Source organism: Perca flavescens, chromosome 4 (genome assembly GCF_004354835.1).
Source record: "Perca flavescens isolate YP-PL-M2 chromosome 4, PFLA_1.0, whole genome shotgun sequence".
Lineage (NCBI taxonomy): Eukaryota > Metazoa > Chordata > Actinopteri > Perciformes > Percidae > Perca > Perca flavescens.
In genome coordinates, this window is record NC_041334.1 from 29,259,612 (window position 1) to 29,281,294 (window position 21,683).

The 21,683-nt window shown below is 41.0% G+C and overlaps 1 protein-coding gene across 1 annotated transcript in view; it reads right to left on the reverse strand.

The window, feature by feature from the left end:
- The window catches only part of srpk1b (SRSF protein kinase 1b), a 32,227-nt gene that overhangs the window by 7,941 nt on the left and 2,603 nt on the right, over positions 1–21,683 (reverse strand). Inside the window, exons 3-6 of the mRNA XM_028576219.1 lie at positions 2,623–2,750; positions 1,524–1,632; positions 1,077–1,164; positions 895–982 (exon numbers count right to left, since the gene is read on the reverse strand). Of these exons, the coding sequence (XP_028432020.1) occupies positions 895–982; positions 1,077–1,164; positions 1,524–1,632; positions 2,623–2,750 (413 nt within the window). The remainder of the gene's footprint in view (positions 1–894; positions 983–1,076; positions 1,165–1,523; positions 1,633–2,622; positions 2,751–21,683) is intronic.

Genomic DNA, 21,683 nt, shown 5'->3' on the forward strand with positions numbered 1-21,683 from the left:
ACACACACACACACACACACACATATAATTGCCCTTTCCTAGGTACATACTTGGACTTCAATGACCTTTCTAGGTTTTGAAAAATCTTTCAGTATACACCACAAACATCCAGAGGATGTCTGAGGATGTCTGGGCCTGAGGGCACAGCTGTAGACTGGGTGGCGTGCGAGAGACAGGGATGGAGCCAGTGTTGGTGCATTGGGGACTGGGACGCTTCAAGGCGTGCCAAAGCACACAGCTAGCCAACGTCAGATGAACATCTGTGAACCCCGATTAGCAGGGCAGTGTGAATCTGGGGGTGTAATGAAATTGCTGGAGACTTTATATTGCCAAATGACTGGCACTGAAATTGCATCTTGTCACTGCTGTTAGCATTCAAACTCAATAATTATGGTAGAGCTCTGGCTAAGATATGTTCATCTTTAAAAGTAATGCAGACAAATGTGGCCTTCAAACACTAAATTAATGTCTGGTCTGAGGTGATGCAGTCTTAACCTTGGATGTTGAACACTAAAGTAGCTATTTGGCCTGGAATGAGTGTAATCAGTATATCCAAGCCATCACACTGAGACAGCAGCGGAAGGGAAGACAACATAGAAGAATGTCAAGCATTTAAATTGCTGTTGTTGCACTGTTCCCTTCCTTCATCGAACTATAGCACCGGAAAAACATTCTATAATCTTTTGGCTGACACAGTCAGAAAACTGGTCAGTATGCACCATTCACAGTTCATCTTATAAACATGCAAACAACCACCTGAAACTTGATCAAACGTGGACAATGATATTGTCTGTATTGCTTTATCGATCATTCATACTCAGCCAGTCTGATTAGATGTAGGGCAAAGTGAGTTCTGTATTTTACAAACACATGAAAGTTAACAACAAAGGATACGAGTGCCATTTATGCCAGAGATTTTGAAGTCGTCTAGAAGCTGCACCACTCTCTCTCTGCTGGGGTCACTGGGATCTGTGTTTCTCACCTGGAACAGACACACACACACACGTTGTGGGCACTGGAATCACTGGAGTGAAAACATTCATGTCATGGTGACTGATGGTGACTGGGTGCCTTACAGATTTGAGCAGCTTGATCTCATCCAGAGCTGTCTCTGTGTAATGTTCAGCACTTTTTACAACCTTCATGGCCACAAAGCGCTTCTCCCTGAAAAACACACACACAAAATTAGCGATTTAACTCATCAAAACCAAATAACAACAATTACAGTAACATTAAACCTCTCATGCATATATCCATAAAACTTCTAATAATGTCCAACAACATTATTAAAACTAAAAAAGGCACCAGGCCTTTAATAGAGCCTATAACCATGATTTATTATAGGCCCATGATACTCAATATGTGCTGCTCAGGGTTACAGAAACAGCATATACTCTATAAATATCACATATATAGGCAGCATCATGGCGAAAATTCCTGTCCCTCACGGTCGACCATTACATACTTCTGCACACAGCACTCCATAGCCACTGTTAAGAGCTCCCGACAGTTTCAAAACTTACTGGATGTCCCAGGCCAGCCACACAGTGGAGAAATGCCCCCAGCCCAGCTTACGGATCACATGGTATCTCCCGTGGAACAGATCTCCAATCTTCACATGGTGATATCCACCTGACCAAAGAAAGATGAAGATACACTCAAACCATGTTGTTCTATTATTGTATGTTGAGTGTACACACACACACACACACACACACACACACACACACACACACACACACACACACACACACACACACACACACACACACACACACACACACACACACGAAACTTTCCAATTTGGAAACTTGGGGAAATGGGAATTAATGGAAATTATGGGAATTTGGATGGGATGTAGTCCTTGGGCTCAAATGCAGTACTGTCTTCAATCGTTCTTCAATCTGCTGTAGAATGTTGGATTTTAGAAATGATCTGTGCAGTGGGTGTGGCCTCAATAGCCCTGCAGTAGGTTAAGTAGTAGCCCAAACCATTGTCCTTTAGCTTAACATATGAAGGTAGCTAGCATGCTGCCTTTGATTTACTATGGTTATGGTTATATGTGTGCTAAGCTAACCATCAGCGCTGTCTATTGTTTCCAGCCTATCAACAACAAGTGGGCTATAGAATTAACACACATAGCAATGGGTTATGTATTACCCCCCAAAAAAAATAAGTAAATGTTGGCAAGTATGTAGTAGCCTATGCCGATTACTGCGTGCGTGCATGTCATTGACAAATATAGTAAAGACATTCAACTGAAGTTGCATTAAATCAGGTTGTTTTAACCAAGATTATGCTGCAAGATGGTTTTTTTTCCCCAACTCCATTTAAGTTCCCTGTTATAGACTAACAGTATTATAACAAGCAATATTAAAAATATTCAGTTTATTCCCATTAATTTCTGTTTATTCCCATGGAAAGTTTCCAACTCTGAAAATTCACGGAATTTTGCAACCTTATGTACTAATACTATGTTCACACACACACACACACACACACACACACACACACACACACACACACACACACACACACACACACACACACACACACACACACACACACACACACACACACACACACACACACACACACACACACACACACACACACACACACCCCTGCAGTAATCGTTGGGGTCCTCCTGCTCATCGTCATCAGAGCCCAGGATCTCCTCGTCCTGCTCTGGGAGTGGAGAGTCTGCCTGGCCCGGCTGAGAACCGCCTCCACGACCGTGAGGTTCTGGTCTGAGTGAGGACGACAAACGGAGAGAGGGGGGGCGGTAAGGGACAGAAGACATTGAAAAGACAGACAGGAACATAAAAGACATGGAGGAAGTGCAAAGGGAGGGAGAATGAAAAGGGGTAAAAGACCTCGTCAGATTGGCTCAGAGAGAAATGGAAGTGTAGTTTCCATAATATCTTATTTTCAGGCAAGACATTTAATAAAAATGCTTACAGTGTTGGTCACCCACAAAAAAGTAATATAGTGGATTATTTCACCAAAAGTACAAGTAAACAAAGATCAGAGCCTGTTTAATATTTCAGCGACAAGATAGAACAGTCATGTAAGCACAAAGGGACAGAGAAGAAAGCAGCTAGAATCAATAAAAGGCAGAAAATAAAAGCTAATATACAGTAATTAAAGCAACAATGTATAGGCATAAACATCTCAAAATCAAGTTAAAGGCACTTATTCCTTGTTGTGTTGTCATGTTAAGATATTTCAAGCAACTTCAAGAGTACAACTGCAGAAAATCTTTAATCAATTTTTTCAACTGACATCCTCTTCTATGTTGAGAATTAAAACTCATGTTAGCAATTACTAAAAATGGGAGCTTGCACTAAAAGAGCAAAAAGTGGACTCAGTAAAAGAACACTTGTACATTTAACACTTCTCCCCCTGATTGTAGAGCATTTAAGCATATATACTAATGATATACAGTACAGGCCAAAAGTTTGGACACACCTTCTCATTCGATGTGTTTCTTTATTTTCATGACTATTTACATTGTAGATTCTCACTGAAGGCATCAAAACTATGAATGAACACATGTGGAATTATGTACTTAACAAAAAAGTGTGAAATAACTGTAAACATGTCTTATATTTTAGATTCTTCAAAGTAGCCATCCTTTGCTTTTTTGATAACTCTGCAAACCCTTGGTGTTCTCTCAATGAGCTTCATGAGGTAGTCACCTGAAATGGTTTTCACTTCACAGGTGTGCTTTGTCAGGGTTAATTAGTGGAATTTTTTCCCTTATTAATAAAAAAGCAAAGGGTGGCTACTTTGAAGAATATAAAATATAAGACATGTTTTCAGTTATTTCACACTTTTTTGTTAAGTACATAATGTGTTGTATGAATGTGTTCATTCATAGTTTTGAGGCCTTCAGTGAGAATCTACAATGTAAATAGTCATGAAAATAAAGAAACACATCGAATGAGAAGGTGTGTCCAAACTTTTGGCCTGTACTGTGTATCACACACACACACACACACACACACACACACACACACACACACACACACACACACACACACACACACACACACACACACACACACACACACACACACACACACACACACACACACACACACACACACACCTGAGATCAGCTACATGTTTTTTTTTTTAATCAGGGCAGCAGTTTTCAGATTACATAATGTCCTTAAATAATTGCAAAACGGTTCTCCAATGTTTCCTCAGTTAGCCTTTTAAAATAATATCAGATTAGTAAAGAGAATGTGCCTTTGGAAAATTGGATGAATGGTACCCCCCCCCCCCCCCCCACACACACACACACACCCCCACACTTGAGACGCACATTAAAAGCGCATTTCTGGAGTGGAATTTGAATTAATTTAAAACAGCGTGGATGAATACGATAGTGTCAATTTGACAGAAGTGAAGAAAAAGTGCATTTTAAAGCTCAATAATCTGTACTGTCAGTCTGCTACACAATAAGTACCAATGGCTGAGTAGGAAGTACAGGACTTCTTCGACCAAGACCTAATATTATTAAAGATTAATTGTTTTGTTGAATAACTGATGATTGCACAATGCTTAAATGTGCATGTTGTGTGAATCTGAACAAAGTGGAATGAATTATTAAGTTGTTCATATACTAGGACAGCTCATTGGAGAGTAACAGAGACCATGTTTGTGTCCATGTAAATAATCACACACAGGACTCAAGTTAGAAGTCAAACAAGTAAAACAAGAGGCCCCTGCAGATGGTAACGGTGCCTGGTGGTAACCACGTCCAGTGCTCCGGAGGAGAGCATCCAGCTTCCCAATCTATTCACTGGGAACACTGCATATGCTCCCTAAGTTCGTTATTAAAGCATGCCATGAGGGACACACAGTCAAATTATGTTCACGCATCATTTCTTCTTTGTTTAGTTATCTATTAAGTAAATTACTTTTTTTTTTTTTTTTTTTTTTTTTTTGTTTTGTTTCACGAAACAGATTTTGGTTTGTTATACCAACTATTCTCTTGGTGCTGTCCATGGTGCTGAAAGAAGAGACTGCACACTCACTGTCCCCCACTGAATCCAAACCACAGAGTAACAAACATGTCATCAATCACCAATGAATTTAGTCAACACTCTTCAACCAATTAGCAACTAGGGCTGGCCTAGATATAAGAAGTTCTTAGCCGACTAAAACAGTCATATGAATTTGTCGACTAATTGATTAGTTGATTTAACCGACAGATCTGTAAGACCAAGTTTCTCCACAAAGAATCATGCAAAAGCACCACTTTAAATCTTGTGTTCACCAGAGATTTGCTCAGAAGTTTCTTGGCAGTAAGTGACACGGGGAGACACCCCCTCGCCACAAATTGCTTTCTAATCTGTGGGAAACACTGTTTTACATAGAGCTGGGTATCGTTCAAAATCTTTCGATCCGGTGCTAATTTCGATACCTCAGTTTCGATGCCGGTTCCTAACGATACTTTTTTCGATACCATATGTTTTAAAATCCATTTCAACATTAACAAAAATACATTAAACACAGAGCTTTTATTTTCCACTTTAATTGTGAATCAAAAAACGGTTATCAGAATTAAAGAATTCTGGTAAAACTGCTCACTCAGAATAACATTATTTAAAAGTGCCTTGCTTTGCAAGCTCCGCCTGTCAGTCAGTCATCAGGGCAGAGAAACCACCGTTCTGCCTGCTTTTCTAAGAGGAAGTGTAAAGTCAACAGCACCGCGTTTGTTTTCGGCTCGCCATTAATATCATATCGCAGCAAACGCTGTCTGCGTGAAGTTTTGAAAAACTGTAACTACACTTGAAACCAACCGTGACTCTCTGTGACTTCAACAAAACTGCAGACAGTTTACTCCGTCCGCACCTCTCCGTGTGCGTGTGCGTGTGTGTGTGTGTGTGTGTGTGTGTGGTCGGAGCTCTGCTCTGTGTCAATATGCAGAGAGGACAGATAAGCCTGTGCTTACGCGCTTTTGGAACCGAAATTTGGCACCGAATAATAAATAATTCTTCGATACTCATAGGATTGGAATCTTTTTTTCCGTGCAATAAAAGTATCGACGTTCGGTAACCAACCCTAGTTTTACAATGCCTTGCAATGCCTAAAACAAACAACTTTTTGTTCACCTCAAACTTGTGATTTTAAAAATCACAAGTCCTTATGCTGCCTCACTGTATTACTGCAGAGCTCATGGTGCACTGTGGAGGTAAGAACAGCTAACAGCTCCCAGCAACAAATCATTTTCTCTGCATTGCAGTGCAGACAGAGGTTTACTTCACAAACAACATTGTTTTTCTTCACACCATTTCAAATAAACAGACTGTGGTTTTACATACAAAATCTCTTATTTGAATTTTTCTAAGCACTCATTTCAGATTCTTGTAGTCACAATTTGATTCTCGATTCCCAATTAAAAACCCATTCAGTACATATCAGGTGCTAATTTCAGGATCTACTCCAATCCACTGTGCATTAATAAAGACGGTGTAGAACATTTTGGCATGAATGCAGAGTAAAGTGCCTTTTAAAGTGCCAACCTCCTGAAGCATGATGGTCTCCACCCAAACCGACACGGAGCCAGGATGCTATCTGACAACATAACGACCACACTGATAGCACTATACAAGTGGATGAATCTGAAAATGTTTTCTGCAGGATAACATGTAGTACTAGTATTATTCCAGTAACATGTAGTACTAGTGCTATTCCAGTAACATGTAGTACTAGTACTATTCCAATTATAATCAACAACAGACCATACAAAGTGTGAAGCCCCCAAGTAATAAGAAGTTGACTGCAAACATAGTCAATTTAGCATTCAGTTCACGCAAGCCACAGCCTGTCCCAAAAGAAAATGAGACTGTGTCTGTTCCTCGACTAAGATCAGTTAAATCAAAGGTAACCAAGAGAGGGGCAATACTTAACAACCTAATTGGAATTAAAACTACCACTGCAATGATAGAAAAGGATAGGAAAATTAGATGTGGATTACTAAATATCAGATCTCTGTCTTCTAAAACAGTACTAACAAATGAATTGATATCTGATAATCAAATTGATCTATTCTGTCTTACTGAAACCTGGCTGGGCCATGAAGAATATTAGTCTAAATGAAGCGACTCCTCCCAGTCACATTAATACTCAAATTCCTAGAGGCTCAGGCCGAGGAGGGGGAGTTTCAGCCATATTTGATTCAAGCCTGTTAATTAATCCTAAACCTAAACTAAATTATAACTCTTTTGAAAGCCTTGTTCTTAATCTTCAACATCCAACACGGAAATCAGTACAGCCAATTATATTTGTTGTTGTGTACCGAGCTCCAGGTCCGTATTCTGAATTTTTATCTGAATTCTCAGAGTTTTTATCATGTGTAGTCCTTAAATCAGACAAAGTACTTATTGTAGGTGATTTTAATATCCATGTGGACGTTGACAGCAATAGCCTTACTACTGCCTTCAACTCACTACTAGATTCTATTGGCTTCAGTCAGAGTGTGCATGAGGCCACGCACTGTTACCACACCCTCGACCTTGTGCTGGCATATGGTATCAAAATTGAAGATGTATTAGTATTCCCGCAAAATCCTTTATTATCAGACCACTTCTTAATTACTTTCAAATTCTTAATACCCGATTATACGAAATTAGATAAAAGCTACTATACTAGATGCCTATCTGACAGTGCTATAGCTAAATTTAAGGAAGACATTCCAACAGCACTAAACGCATTACCTTGTTTTAATACAACAGAGGACCTTTATGTAAACTTTAGTCCCTCTCAAATCGACAATTGTGTAGATGGTATTACGGCCTGCCTACGGACTACTTTAGACTCTGTTGCGCCACTCAAAAAGAAGAAGATGAAGCAAAGGAAACTAGCACCTTGGTATAACTCCCAAACTCGTAAATTAAAGCAAAACTCGCGAAAACTTGAAAGTAAATGGCGCTCCACCAAAATGGAAGAGTCTCGTTTGGACTGGCAAGACAGTCTGAAAACCTATAGGACAGCCCTCAGACATGCCAGATCAGACTATTACTCATCATTAATAGAAGAAAACAAGAACAACCCAAGGTTTCTTTTCAGCACTGTAGCCAGGCTGACAGATAGTCACAGCTCTACTGAGCCATCTATTCCTCTAGCTCTGAGTAGTGATGACTTCATGAGCTTCTTTAATGATAAAATTATAACAATTAGAGATAAAATTCATCACCTTTTGCCCTCAACTTCTAATGGTTCACCTTTCAACGCAGGACTGCTAGAAAGAACGACTAGACCTGACATATACTTAGAGTGTTTTTATCCTATAGACCTTCAACAACTAATGGTAAAGGTATCTTCAGCAAAGCCATCTACCTGTCTCTTAGACCCCATCCCAACGAGGCTACTCAAAGAAGCATTACCCGTGGTTAACACCTCTCTACTAGATATGATCAATATTTTTTCTATTAACAGGTCATGTACCGCAGTCATTTAAAGTAGCTGTGATAAAACCTCTTCTGAAAAAAACCACCCTCGATCCTGAGGTCTTAGCAAACTATAGACCTATATCTAACCTTCCCTTTCTCTCCAAGATCCTTGAGAAAGTAGTTGCTAATCAGTTATGTGATTTTCTCCATAGCAACAGCTTATTTGAAGACTTTCAATCAGGATTTAGAAAGAATCATAGCACAGAGACGGCACTGGTGAAAATTACTAACGACGTTCTAACTGTGGCAGACAAAGGACTTGTCTCCATACTTGTTTTATTAGATCTTAGTGCTGCTTTTGACACTATTGACCATACAATCCTGTTACAGAGATTAGAACACTTAGTCGGAATTAAAAGGAATTGCACTAAGCTGGTTTAAGTCTTATTTCTCTGATCGATCTCAATTTGTTAATGTTAATGATAAATCCTCTAAGTACGAGTAAGTTAAACATGGCGTTCCACAAGGCTCAGTGCTTGGACCAATTTTATTCTCCTTATATATGCTTCCTCTTGGTAATATCATTAGGAAACACTCCATTAACTATCACTGCTATGCGGACGACACCCAATTATACTTATCAATCAAACCAGACGAAACAAGTCAGTTAGCTAAACTTCAAACATGTATTAAAGATATAAAATCCTGGATGAGCTATAATTTTCTGATGTTAAACTGTAAAAAAAAAATGAAGTTATTGTGCTGGGCCCTAAACACCTCCAAACTTCATTATCTAAAGATATAGCTACTCTGGATGGTGTTGTCCTGGCCTCCAGCACTACTGTCAAAAATCTAGGAGTTATTTTTGATCAGGATATATCCTTTAACGCCCATCTAAAACAATCATCGAGAACAGCCTTTTTTCATCTTCGTAACATTGCCAAAATTAGGAATATCCTGTCTCAAAACGATGCTGAAAAACTAATCCATGCATTCGTTACTTCCAGGCTGGACTATTGTAATTCCCTACTGTCAGGTTGCTCAAATAAGTCCCTTAAGACTCTCCAGCTGATCCAGAATGCTGCAGCACGTGTTCTGACGAGAACTAAGAAAAGAGATCATATTTCTCCTGTTTTAGCTACTCTGCATTGGCTTCCTGTGAAACTCAGGATTGACTTTAAAGTCCTTCTCCTGACCTACAAAGCCCTAAATGGTCAAGCACCATCCTATCTAGAACAGCTCTTAGTACCTTATTGTCCCACTAGAGCACTGCGCTCGCAGAATGCAGAGTTACTTGTGGTTCCTAGAGTCTCCAAAAGTAGAATGGGCCAGAGCCTTCAGCTACCAGGCTCCTTTCCTGTAGAACCAGCTCCCAGTCTGGGTTAGGGGGGCAGACACCATCACCTCATTTAAGAATAAACTGAAAACTCTCCTCTTTGATAAAGCTTATAGTTAAGAAGTGAGGAGTTGCAGCGTCTGCCTAACCCGGCCCACCTGCTTCTCTTCGTAGTCATCAGATTTATTGATCATATAATCAATAATATAGTGAGAGTAGAGGGAGGCAGGCCAGTACAGCCTCTCAATGTTTTCATTTGTTTCCTTTTATATGCATCCTGTCCCAGAACTGCTTGTTACTAACCTAGCTCTGGGGAGTTTACTCCCCGGAGTCCTTATGTTTCTTCTTCGCAGAGCTATGCTCTGCGATTCCCTTCAACGCCCGGCCGCATCCTGCTGCACCCACCCATGCTCTGCAGCGCCACGTTTCATCCCGCAACGTCCTGCTGTGACATCAACTACAACAACTACCTTCAAAGTCACCGTTCCACTATCTTTAATGCGACTATTATCGCCATCACACCCCCAACCGGCCCCGTCAGACACCGCCTACCAAGAGGCTGGGTCTGCCGAGGTTTCTTCCTAAAAGGGAGTTTTTCCTTGCCACTGTCGCAATAGCCACTGCTAATGCTTGCTCTTGTGGGGATTACTGTAATTGTTGGGGCTTTGTAAATTATAGAGTGTGGTCTAGACCTACTCTATCTGTAAAGTGTCTCGAGATAACTCTCTTATTTGATACTATAAATAAAATTGAATTGAATTTACAATTCTTTTTTACTTCAGAAAAGTTGTATCAACTGATTGCAAAACTGATAGCACACAAAGGCAAATCTAAGCATGCATCGACTAGGTAAAAAGTTATATTTCATCTGCAACTGTGTATTCAAAATGAGCATGCTTAAAGTAATGTGCCATGTGCTTTTGGCCAGGCAAAGCAACCTATATGTATTTTTTTTTCATAGAGGTGATTGCTTTGGTTGAGTGTACTCTGTTGTGATGTTAAAAGGTCATTAGGATTAGCATTCCTAGCTAATCAGTTCATTGTCTTAAGTCTGAGCAGGACCATTTTGGATGCATCATTGCTAAAACATGCGCACAAAGCTGTGTTATGCTTAGCCGCCTGCAGAACTCAACTGTTTGTTACCATTCCTGAGGGAGGGAAAGGCAATTAACGATGTTGAGTTAAAGTCAGAGGTGCAGGGATTATTTAATGAATTAGGTTACCATTATATTTTTGTCAGGAAATAACTGAGTTCAACCAATTCAGGGTTTTTGGTGCAGACACTCAACTTCAAAGAGTACAAAATATATTAACAGCCAACTTGTGCTTGCATATCTGCTAATATCACTACAGTATATCTGATATATCTGCAACATTCCAAATATGAACCAATAATACTGGCCTGATGATATATGCCTGGCTCATATATGAGTAGCGTGTAGGAGGCATCCTCCTAGGAGAAAAAGCTGAGACTAAAAGATTTTGAATATTATTCATTCTGTGATTATACTTCTACATATTCACCCATCTGCTGGGAGATTTTTCTCTCAAAAAGAAAAGGTGTCACTGGAGTGGGCACTCTGAATTTTTTTTAATTTTAAGGTCTAACTGCATGTCAATCACTGCTCATGCACACGCATTCAATCCTACCTATGGCACCTTTAAATATATCACATTTACTTTAAAAAATGTGAGGCCTCCAAACACACTGTGTGGCGAAGGCGAAACATCACTACATGTATTCATTTACTCGCAGGCACAAATATATTTAAACATTTGTTAGGTTGGTCTACGCTCATCCGTTATTCCCTTTGCTTCCCTCTCATGCTTTCTGTGTCTCAAATAGGGCTGTTGGAACGAATTCCGAAAGTTGAATATAATTCGAATAGTAAAAAAAAATCAATACTATTCAAATGTGATTTTTATAAATAGGTTGGCTAACGTTAGCTAATCTCCCTCTTCTCATGTCACGTCTGATGAACAAAAAGTTAGAGCATTAAATATTTGAATATTATTCTAATATAAAAAATGAAATTTGAATGGTATTATAGAGGAAGACTGACAGCTCTAGTCTCAAATACTCAAAGACACACAAGATTTGGAGCAGGCATCACTAATTGGTGACCCAGACTGAGTGACGTTATATCCAGACCCAAATTGAACACTTTTAAAGCTGGTTCGCCTGTTACTCCTGTTATTTCCTTAAAAGTAAAGTAGGATTTAAAAGGATATTTTTTTAAACCGAGTCCTGCACAATGCTCACTCCACATACAGCAAAACGCTACATTACATCACTTCCAGCAAACTTCAAGGAAAACAATGAGAGCAAAACGACATTGGCGATCTGTTTTAACCAGATAGTCTCTGGTCGAGCTAAAAACAACACCGAATCCATCCGCATGTTAGCGTGTTGTTCACTATCGAGCCAGTTTGTTACTGTGCCGACAACGTTTAAACTGACTTTAGTAGTTTAGATAACACACTTGACTGTCCTGCTGTTACAGACATGAACTAACCACAGATGGTTGCCTCGATCATGGACTCACAGTGGTGCCGTTGCTGCAGTTTATGGAGGTTTTGGCGTTATTGGGACAGGGGTTGCCACTGGCCTGGTGGCCACAATGACACAAATTGGACGCAATTTAGACATTATGTGGTTTGGACCTTTGTTGGAAGGTAATTTTAGTAACTGGACCTCTTTAAATGTTATTGAATACCCCCTGCTTTAGAATAATGATAACTACAATGAACAATCACATTGGTATCGGCTGATGCTAGCTGCCGTTGTGTGTCGGGGTGGCGCCGAAAAATCGAAGTGTGAAGATATTTTGTTAGAGTACCAATTGTCAACCCAAGAATATCGCCGCAATATTGATATCGAGGTATTTGGTCAAGAATATTGTGATATTAAGGACGATATAGGATTAAGTTTAAAAAAAAAAAAAAAAAAAAAAACTTGACACATGGACCTTTGATCCTAGGACTAAATCTAATTATGGCCTAGCTGGCAAAAACAACACTATTTTTAGTTAAGTAGGGAGTAGAAAGAGATGGAGGGAGAGAATGGTAGAGGTTACAGGGAAAATGTCAATGAGAGATATATGTATACTGTATAAGGGAGAAATGTTTAGCAAATATGCATGACATAAAAAAATGACATTTCGAACCCAACACAAGCATTCTCAAATTTAAGACAGTAGACGATTGTGCCTTTCCAGATCGTGCATTCTAGTTTTTTTTAAATCACTGCGGTACGACAGATGGACAGAGACAGTTTAATGCCCCCTGACGGCCAGACAACAACAACAACCATGAACAAAACGCAGGATACTTCAAGGACTTCTGCAACACTCAAAACACCTGGAGCTGTTTCAAGACAACCTCAAACGGCCTATGGTTGACCCGCCTGCACACGCACACACACCTCTTACCTGCAAGATGCACGGATGCCCATGGGACGTGATGGAGGGAGGACAGAAGAGTGGAGTTCTTAAAAGAAACCCTTTCACTCCATCCGCCACGAGAAAAAAAAAAAAAAAAAAAAAGGAGAGGGATGGAGAGCGAAAAGTAGAGTGGAGGAAGCGATCAGTGCTGATGACTGAAAAAGCAGAGATTGTAGAGGAAGGGGTGGGGGGAGTCTGCAAGCAGAATGAGAAGAGGGGAAAGAAGAGGAAAGAGTGGTGGGAAGACAAGTGCAGAGAGGAGAGGAAGAAGAGGAGAATCGTGCAGGCTTTGCTGCGGGCTGAACACTGAGGCTGAGTCCTGGAGCACGCTCGCGGAATCTCTCGCTCACTTTTTCTCCCTCTCTCTCTCTCTCTCTCTCCCTCTCTCTGACCGAGAACTCTCCTTGGCTGTCGTGAGCCGCTGGCCCGGCCCCCTTCACTGACAGCTGGGGGATGATTGGGTGATGTAGCCCAGCACTGCATTGCAGGTGAGGGACGACATCAGCCCCCACCCCTCCTCCTTGTCTGACCAAAACAACATCATTCATCTTTCCCCTCTCTGTCAGTCTGTCCATCATCATCATCATCATCACCCCCCCACCTCCCCCCAATTTGGTACGCCTGCCATACCAACAATGTTTCACTCATCTTATTTTTCTTGCACTGAAACAGCAATGCAGTATTCTCAGTATTTTTGTTGCACAGGCATTATGCTCCAGCAGTGTTTGCTCCTCATGTTATAGGGCTAGGTGGCCCATGTTAGCAGCTTCTGCTTCACAATCAAAATGATTTGAACCCCTAGATGTAGAAAAGGAATCAGTAGGGAACCCACAACAGTATAATTCCATGCTTGAGACAATGAAACTAGATTCATTATTACCATAAGTCAAAAGGGAAAAAATGAGGTTGCAGTTATTAATTTATTTTAAAAGACGTTTTGTTTTTCAATCTGTACACAAACCCTGGTTGTACAGAGGACAACCGCCCCCAACCAACACCAGAGGCATGTGCCCAAATGTTTGACCACCCTCTCAACTGAATCACTGTTGTAACTTCATTTATATAGTGATCAGGGCTGCCATTGTATACGTCTTAGGTGCAGTGCCTATCAGTTCATTGTTAGCTGGTGATTTCGTTGTTTGTGTTCTTCACCTGCTAGCTAGGTTGGACGTGGCTGTTGATTTGATATAATGGCAACTGTTGAACGCCCTTGCTCACGTTTGTATTTTATGTGCATTATTTACATGCTACAGTAGTAACACTGCATTACGATAATGTAATTAATAGTGTGTTTATTGTTATTATTTGCTAGCCTATATATAATTCCTATGCATTGTGCATGGTAGCCTTTACAATGTTATTTATTTACAGCATTTGACCGGCATAAAATCGGCATACGTCAGACTGACCGGCCGGTCATGGCCGAGCACGTGAAAATCAGCCAATTCCAGTCACCAGCCGGTCTATCGGTGCATCTCTACTTAATTCATTGTAAATGTATACACCCAAGACCAGTTTACTGATGCACCTCTACAAAGGAGCGGTATGCACCTGTACAATGCAACGGCAACAGATAGTGTTGCCGTACATCTAAATGTTCAATTTTAAAATCCCATTGCTAATCAGTATTCGATTTCATTTTGAACACATTAAAGGGCACACACACAAGTCAACAAGGATACAGATAGCATGACAATATAACCAGTGGTGAATAGTGGCCGTTTCTGCACGTTAGCACTCACTGTGCAAACCTGATTTGCACACATATGCAATCCTTGCTTAAGAGCATATCTACAGAACAATGCATACCGCAACACACACACACACACGATTTTGGGGGTAATGCATAGATAATAATAAAATAAAAATAACCAAGCAGTCGAATACTGATTTGGTAGTCGATTACCATGGCAACAATTGGAGCTTCGACGCATTCGGGTCTGCCCTAGTACAATGACACTAATGAGAACATGAAGTGTAGGAGAGAGCTATTTCAAAAAGATATTTACTGCAGCCTCACTTAGTCCTAGAGCCCTGCATTTCAACCAAAGCCCGACGGGGCCCGACTTATTTGCGGCCCTCATAGCTCACACGCGGGCAGGACAAGGGACCTGTATTAAGCTATGTTTTAGACGTCCAATAAATTACTACGAGATGTGCTGTGCTTGGTGGAAACAACACAAGACCAAGCTACCCCGACTGGTCTTGCAGAGTGTTTATTAGGCCTGGGACGATATGCTTTTGTCCCGATTCGATTCTGTCACGATGCATGGGTGCCGATTTGATTTGCGATTTTCATTTGTTAACTCAACTCTTCCAGCATGTGGCACACGTGCTGCTGACGAATAACGTAGGATGTGCGACAACAGTGAGAAATTCCAATCCAGCTATTTTGTCAACAGATATCTGATCTTAATATCGGATCGGTGCACCCCTAACTTTCTGCTTTTTCTGCTTTCGCTCCGTTTTGCTGGAAACTGATATGATGTAGTCGGGGTCGGCGGTACTGTATAAACAGAACATATTAAGGTCAATCATTGGTTTAAAAAAAAAAAAACAAAAAAAAACATCACAATTCTAAAGGAAAAAAATTGATTCTAAAATCTCAACAAAAAAAATAAATCACGACACATACGATTTTCGATTTTTTTTTTTTCTACACCCCTAGTGTTTAGTGTCCCGCCAGCATCAGCTAACATGACTTCAGCGCAGCTAGAAGAGTTATAGAAGAAAGGAGGACTGTACTAAAACCCTCCACTGTGGAGTCTGTAGCTTAAGGAGGCTAAATTTTTTCGTTTGGGGTTGGTCTTGGGTTTGGCCATGTTCTGTGGTGAAGCCTGGATTTTTTATGCATAGCCTAGGTGTAAGGTAAGACAACCTGCATGTTTTCTGTATTATTAGTTTAGATTGTATAGCCCTCCGTTGCGAGCAGCAGCCTGCCTCAGCTTGTCAAAAACGCCTTTTTACTGCGGTGGTGATAATAAAATGTTTAAACTGGCTTGAAGTGTTTTTTAAAATCTATGGAAATGTATTGGAGGCAAGTCAAGTGTTGATTTGAGAGGCTAAACTGATCAAACATGTGGTCAACTCACTAGCGGCTTGGTCGGCACTTGAAAAACAAAAAAAACATTAATTTAACAACAACAAAAATGCTCCAAACTTTTCTAAATTAACTTCATTAATAATTGAAACAAAATATAATCACGTTGCCATTAAAAATAAAACTGAACCATTTTAATGGCTGTAACAGTAGTATAGGCTGTGTTAAAGGGAGGAGAGAGCGGGGGAAAATAACACAGGCTCTAGTCTGGCTCGGGACGAGAATTCTGATAAGCTGCCGGGCAAGGGCCTGAACGTCTTGGGCCAGGGTCGGGCTAAAGCCTAGACTTTAGGCCAGTGGAGGGCTCTGCTTAGTCCAACAACAAAGATTCTACTGCCAAAGTCCCTGATATGCTTTAACAAAACTGGTCATACTTTTACACATTAAACCTTTTTCATAAGCTGATGCTGAAACTGTCTTACACACAAAGAGCCTAAGAAATTATCTCTTTAACTGCAGCCTGAGCCACATTTCCGTACGGGCCAGTGATTGTGCCAACGAGGCCTGAAATCTAATACAGAGCCACAACCACTTGACATCTCCATCACTCCTGCGCACACATCGGACATGACAGTGTGTCAGTGTCTCCTGGTTTCTCTTGGTTGTATTGCTTCCACCCATCCAGCCCTATCAGATCTTTACAGCAAAATAAACAAGGGCACAGAGTTGGAAAAAGCTCTTGGGGATGGAGTGTGGCCAAAAAGTGTACGTCCTCCTCTCCGCCTCTCCTCCCCCCCCCCCCCTCCAGACAAAATCAATGACAAGTGCCTGGGCAGCAGAATGAAAAAGCAGCACTAGGTAACTGTACCGAGGGTGCAATGCACACAGTGTAAACGAGTGTGCTGCAGCACCTTCACTTTAGCACTCCAACACCTGCTGAAAGTATGCATGTCTCATGCAAGAGAATGTTTTTTTACTTCCAAGCAGATACTGCATGACATAGGCTACTAAGAGAAAGAGAGAGGATACTGCAGCTTTGTATGCTACAGCACCTATTGAACCACTGCAGGTGTTCTTAGTAGGGCTGCCACCTCTTAGTCGACTATCGGTCGTTTTGGTCTTAGTCGACTAAGATTTCGTTAGTCGATTAGTCATTTTTTATGCTTATTCATGCTTAATTATTCATTTCCAAGAAACTTCTGAGCACATTTATGGTAAACACAAGATTTAAAGTGGTGCTTTTGCAGTATTAATTGTGGAGAAACTCAGTTTTACAGATGGTTAATTAACTACATTTATATTGTGCTTTTCTAGTCTTAACCACCTCTCAAAGTGCACAGCTCTGTCAATTAAATCAACTAATCGATTAGTCGACAAAATCTCATAAGTGTTAGTTGACTAAGAATTTCTTTAGTCGAGGACAGCCCTAGTTCTTAGTTCACAAAAACAAAGCTCTCTGCACAAAAAGCTGAAACACCAACATCTTCTGCATGGCCTGAAGCAACGCACCCCTTATTTACAATCAACACATGTAGGCTTATAGTTATAAGAAGGGTAGTGGTTCATCTGCAGGGTGAAGACAGAGAGCACTAGAGAAAATAGCAGGACACAGAGCTGTAATGGGTTGCCAATGATAAAAGATTATGTAATGAAATGCAGCTATGGAGAGAAAGAAAAGGGAGAGATAAGAGCAAAATGCAATACGAGTGCAGATGTGTGGGTAAATACTCTGCAATGCTGGCTATTCCTGTTCAGTCTCCTGAGTGCACAAGTAATCCTAAAATTACATCTGAGGCACAGAAAGTTAGATAAACGAGTGATTTCATGTCTGAAGTGATGCAAAATAAAGCAGGATATTGTAATGCAGTAATAAAGAGAAACAATGGGTGGGCGATAAGCTTTTTTAAAAAGATGGCAGCACAAATCAACCAGGTACATCATTAGTCCCATTCTCGCTTGCTTGCACACACACACCAAGCCAAACATGAGGAGGTATTCAGGTACCTCACAGAGCAGCAACAGTCAGAATCTGATTCTTAAATTTTTAAAAATGGATCAGCCCATCAATAAGTCAGCCAAACTGTGTAAACTGGCATCTGGCGCACTCACCAAAACACTACTCACTGAGCTGCCATCTTCATCATCACAGATTCAACAAGAAGTAGCCTACAGACACAAGCAAAGTCTGAGTTTTACTCAGAAATCTCTTTCTATCAGTCTTGCCTTCTCTCCCTCATACACAAACATGAGACTTATTTCACCACTCACTTGCATGTGAGACCGCTGGCTAGCTTCACCACAGCTGTATTGATGGAGAAAATCCAGTCCAGGAGCCACATGACCCAGAGGACACTTGGTTAAAGCTATTTTACACTAGTCTATACTGAACTAAACTTGGAAAAGGCAAGTGGCACTTTAAAAGCTAGGTCTGGTACTATGTCTGCTCTCCTCTCCCCTGGCTCTTCGACTGAACAGTGGCTGCTGCGTCCTCTCAGCAGCACAGCAGCCACAACAGAGAAAATGACACACAAGAGGGGGAGGGAAGGAGTAAAATGGGTGCAAAGGAAAAAGAGAAGGGGGGGGTTATTGACAGAAATCATGCATTTCCAAGTGTAAACTCTTGCACAGCATCACTGTCAAGAGGGGAGAGGGGCAAATATACTGCTGTGTAGGGTAAAGGAGACAGGTGCATGCTGGTGGGGTTAGTTAATGTAGTTTGGCCTGTATAATCAACACTGTTAGCAGTAGTATGAGCAGCAGCAGTTGCTGTGACAGCTCATGGAGGCAGTGGCGGTACTAGCCTACAGTACTAACAGCTGGAGAGACTAACCCTCCAGCTTTGAGTATTAATTTTGGATCTGATGAGGCTGCTGCGTCAAGCCATGCAGTTATTAAAAAAGCACTAGCTTTGGCCAAGAGATTAATCCCTCATTTGCCAAGAGACAACTGTCGAGATTGTTGAGCAACAACGCAAAAAATAAAGCTTTCAATAAAAAAAAAAAAAAAAAAAAAAGTAGGTGGACTGGCGTGGTGGTAGAGAGGAGGGAGATGAGGGGTATATTTAGTATATGGCTTGCTCCTAAGGAGTGAAATGGAAAATTTAGTGAAGCACCCACAGGCGAAGGTTGAGTCTCATGACATGTAAAGAAGAGAAGTGGGGAGGAAGAAGGGCAAATGGGTGAAGTAAAGTTCACCGCCCCGACCGGGACACAGGCGTTATCAGCGGGTAACCTCTGTATGAGTAGCTGTGTAATAAGCGAGATAATGTAGAGCGAGTCAGTCATTATTGTATATTAAACCCCTTCAGGCTGATTCAGGCATCACCCTGACGGGGTTCAAATACACAATAATGATCGACTCGCTCTGCATTATCCCTTACATATGTCACTGTTATAGGCCTTTCAGACTAAAAGGTGGCAACGGCACCGCTGCTCTCTAAAACCCATTATTACCACAACGCTTTGCACGATGCAGCAGCAGCAGCTACCGCCATGCTTAAAGTTCAACCTGGTTTAACTTTGAGCGCAGCGTGCTGTAGATGTGCACCAAACCCAGAGGCGAGCACAGCTCAAACCATGTTGTGTCTGAAAGGCCCATTATAGCAGTAGCTTTTGGCAGAAATATAGCATTTAACATTAGGGCTACAACTAACAATTATTTTCATTATCAATTAATATGCCGATTATTTTCTAAATTAATCAATCCTTTGGTCCCGAATAAAATTTCAGAAAATTGGGGGAAATGCTTGTCCCTTTTTTTTCTCAAAGTCCAAGGTAATTTCTTTAAATGTCTTTTGTCAGTCCAAAACCCAAAGATATTAAGGGGCGTTTTCACACCTGCCTCGTTTAGTTCGGTTGGATTGCACTAGAGTTCGTTTGTCCCGCTGGTGCGGTTCTTAATCAAACTCTGGAGTGGTTTGTCTGTGGTGAGAACGTGAACTGTACTTGAACCGCCCCAACTATATATACTCCTCCAGTCTGAGCTAATGTCTCCTGTAGTCAGGTGTGTTTAGCAATCTGCGATGCAGCAGAGCAGCAAACTGTAGCAGCTTGCAGTGTTTCTATCACAGAAATAGACTGCGGTCAAGCTTGCCGTCCGTCACTCGCATCTCCGTGGTCATGCCAGCTGCCGCTAAAATTGGAGACACCGCACAGCAGAGCGAAGTCTCGGTAAGCAGAGCAGACGTAGTAACGTCTCTCGCGAAACAATGTCTGATAATTTAAAAGGTCCCATGGCATGAAAATTTCACTTTATGAGGTTTTTTAACATTAATATGAGTTCCCCCAGCCTTCCTATGGTCCCCCAGTGGCTAGAAATGGCGATAGGTGTAAACCGAGCCCTGGGTATCCTGCTCTGCCTTTGAGAAAATGAAAGCTCAAATGGGCCGATCTGGAATCTTGCTCCGTATGGAGATCATAAGGAGCAAGGTTACCGCCTGTTTCTGTGCTTTGCCCGCCCAGAGAATTTGGCCCACCCATGAGAGAGAGAGAGACATCATGGCTTTCAAACTAGCAAAGTTGCAGTTGGTCAAGGCCACACCCCCACCCTCCACTCACCAACTGATTTGGACCAAAGCAAGCTAACTACAGGTGTGAAAACGCCCTAATTAATATCATATAAAATCTTGATATTTGAGAGGCTGAAAACTGCATTTTAATGTCATTTTCCGTTGCATCCCTATTTGACATTATCACTAGATTAACTCTGCCTCAATTATACACAGTGAAATAAAGCCCTGTTTTGCCATTTACTGGGGAGTTGTAATGTTAAATTGATTTAGTTCATATCGCAATAGCAAATTCCAAAAGATTTGTTGTTGTGGGGCACCTTGAGGTAATTTGCATTATTTACACAGGCTTTTTAATCCAATTTGCATAAAAGAGAAATGCCCCTGCTTTCCTGGTGTCTCAACATCTGCTAAAAAGACTATTTTCTTGATTATTCGATTAGTTGTTTGGTCTCTAAAATGTCAGAAAATGGTGAAAAATGTTAATCAGTGTTTCCCATAAGCCCAAGACGACAACCTCCTTTTGTCCACAACTCAAAGATATTCAGTCACTACTTGACAGCATCAACATGCTTTTAAATAGGATTAAATGACTTCCTTACCATCCATAATACAATACTTGAATACTTCAATGTCTATTATGTACTTTTGTGTAGTTTTTTGTGTGTCTTTTATTAAAATAATATTATTTTTTGGGCTTTTCCACCTTTAATTTGACAGGACAGCTAGGTGAGAAAGGGGAGAGACATGCAGGAAATCGTCACAGCTCGGATTCGAACTGCATCGAGGCATAAACCTCTCAGTATAGACGGGTTTCTTGTTTACAAACATTACAGGGTGCGTGCGCATACCAGGGGCAGAAAGCCAGATTGGTGAGCTGGTCCGATAATGCAAACGCATTTTTGTCTCAGTGCACATTGTCTTAGTCCCTTCATTTCGTCATGGCATT